General features: G+C 38.0%; 1 protein-coding gene across 1 annotated transcript in view; it reads right to left on the bottom strand.

Annotated features, from left to right (window-relative positions):
• Positions 1 to 349: 349 nt before the first annotated feature.
• Positions 350 to 2500, bottom strand: part of LOC147467363 (uncharacterized) — a 23101-nt gene continuing 20950 nt past the window's right edge. Inside the window, exon 2 of the mRNA XM_086531698.1 lies at positions 350 to 1155. Coding sequence (XP_086387824.1) covers positions 1112 to 1155 — 44 coding nt within the window. The 3' untranslated portion in view covers positions 350 to 1111. The remainder of the gene's footprint in view (positions 1156 to 2500) is intronic.

Here is a 2500-nt window from a genome sequence, read left to right as displayed (position 1 = left end):
ATGCGTGTGCGTGTGTGTATAGCCCGTACCCCTGTTTGTACTCCTAATTATTTCTGTTAACTCCTAATGAGAGTAATAAAACATGGCGTAGGTGCGAACCGATCATTCACTCCCGCCAAGGAATTGAGAGAGAGGAAGGGGGGGGGGGGAGTAAGAGAGAGAGAGAGAGAGAGAGAGAGAGAGAGAGAGAGAGAGAGAGAGAGAGAGAGAGAGAGAGAGAGAGAGAGAGAGAGAGAGAGAGAGAGAGAGAGAGAGAGAGAGAGAGAGAGAGAGAGAGAGAGAACGGAAAAAAAAGATCGAGGGGAAAATTGTGAAAAAAAGAGAAAATAAAATATATAGTAAAGGGCAAAAAGGATGAGAAAGATGTAGTTGTACGTTTTGGAAAATTAGTATATGTATATTCACATATGTGTTGTGTGTATGTGTACATGCATGTGCAGGAGCGTGTGGGCGTGTGTTTATGTGCACAAACAGATGTGTATATATATCTATATCTCTCCAAATGCATTTTTTATCTCTCTCCATCCATCTAAACATTCTAGAACACAAACAAACACTCATCGCAAGGGAACTGCGCAAAAAAAACATTTACTTTTTTTTCTAAAATGTTTTCGGCGAAGAAGATCAAAAATAGAAAACGTAAGCGTGACGTCACAAGTCTGGAGTCACGTGGTGGCTTGGATGATCAAATGTGAAAAGTCACGCTAGCTTCTTTTCGTTATTATTAGGCCTACTGAGTAACCTGTTGCTTAGGCCTCCCTCGCAAGGGAGGGTGGAAGGGGAAAGATAGAGAGCGACACGGAACTAGAGAGTGAGAGGGAGGGAGAGAGAGATAAAAAGAGCGAGAGAGAGACATACATATATACCTATATATAGATACACAGAAAAAGGACAGATAGATCGATAGGTAAATAAATGGAAAGAGAGGCGAGAGAAAGAGAGAGAGAGAGAAAGAGCGAGAGAGAGACTTACATATATACCTACATATACCTACATGTATGCATAGATAAACAGAAAAAGGACAGATAGATCGATAGGTAAATAAATGGAAAGAGAGGAGAGAGAAAGAGAGAGAGAGACAACAACATAAACATAAAACATGAGATCTACCTTACCTTCCTTTCGAAACAGACGAAAGTGATTCCATGGGCTTACCTGCAACAAAAAAGATGCAAGATTTAACAAAGAAATTCAACAAATGCAAAATTCAGCAACAAAAAATCAACCGAAAAAAATCTTATACAATAGCTCATAAATTCTCTATTTCTTTTTAGATTTTTTTTTTCCGAAACTCAAGGAAGTGATTGCAAGTTGATGTTGCACTAATTATAAGAACAATTGCATAGGCGGTTAATGAGAGTGATAATGAAAAAGAAATAAAGGATCTAACTTTTCTATTTCTTTGAATTTGTAAAAGCGTTGGAGGTGTGTGTGTGTGTGTTTGTGTACGTGCGTTTATGTGTGTGTGTGTGTGTGTGTATGAGTGCGTGCGCTTATGTGTGTGTGTGTGTTTGTGTGTACGTGCGCTTATGTGTGTGTTTGTTTATTCAGACAGTAAGACAGATAGAGCTATGCACTATAAATTGTTCATTAGAAACAAATACAATCTGTAATAAACCAAATAAAGAGAAAAAAATAACGCGACTTATGTATAAATGTATGTAAATATATAAACACACTCACATACATTTACATATCTACATATATATACATATATATACATACTAATATACATGCATACATTTTATCTAATATACATATCAATATGCATACAGACAATTAAGCATATATAAATACGTACATACATGCATAAACATTAAGATACATACATACATACATACATACATATATACATATATACATACATACATACATATCAACATTTATTAAACATACATACATACATACATAAATATCAACATGTATAAATACATACATACATATACACCCACAAATATACATACATAAACACACTCACACACACACACACACACACACACACACACACACACACACACACACACACACACACACACACACACACACACACACACACACACACACACACACACACACACACCGAATCATACAAAAGCAAATAACACGATATATGCCGAATACACATAATTCTTCAATCGAGAAACATTACTTAGATCAAAACTAAAATTCGCCCTACCAATAAAAACACACATAGCTAATTAGGGAATAGCGCTTTGATATCTTTCCTGGAATTATGATTTAGCATTCTGGCTTATTGGCTGGGTGAGAGGGATAGGGGGGGAGGGGGAGGGGAACAGAGAAAGAGAGAGAGAGAGGGGGGGGGGGGAGAGGGGGAATAGAGATAGAGATAGGGACAGAGGGGGGGGGGGGAAAGAAAGAGGGGGGAGGAGAAAAGAGAGAAAGAGGGAGAGAGAGAAGGAAAGGGGAAGAGAGAGAGAGAGAGAGAAGGAGAGGGGAAGAGAGAGAGAGAGAGCATGTAGCTCGATATATTGACAAACAG

Source organism: Penaeus japonicus, unplaced genomic scaffold, assembly GCF_977035675.1.
Source record: "Penaeus japonicus unplaced genomic scaffold, GWHDUDI00000001_assembly GWHDUDI00000036, whole genome shotgun sequence".
Lineage (NCBI taxonomy): Eukaryota > Metazoa > Arthropoda > Malacostraca > Decapoda > Penaeidae > Penaeus > Penaeus japonicus.
The sequence above is the reverse complement of the archived record's forward strand: the minus strand, read 5'-3'. Positions and strand labels throughout refer to the sequence as shown.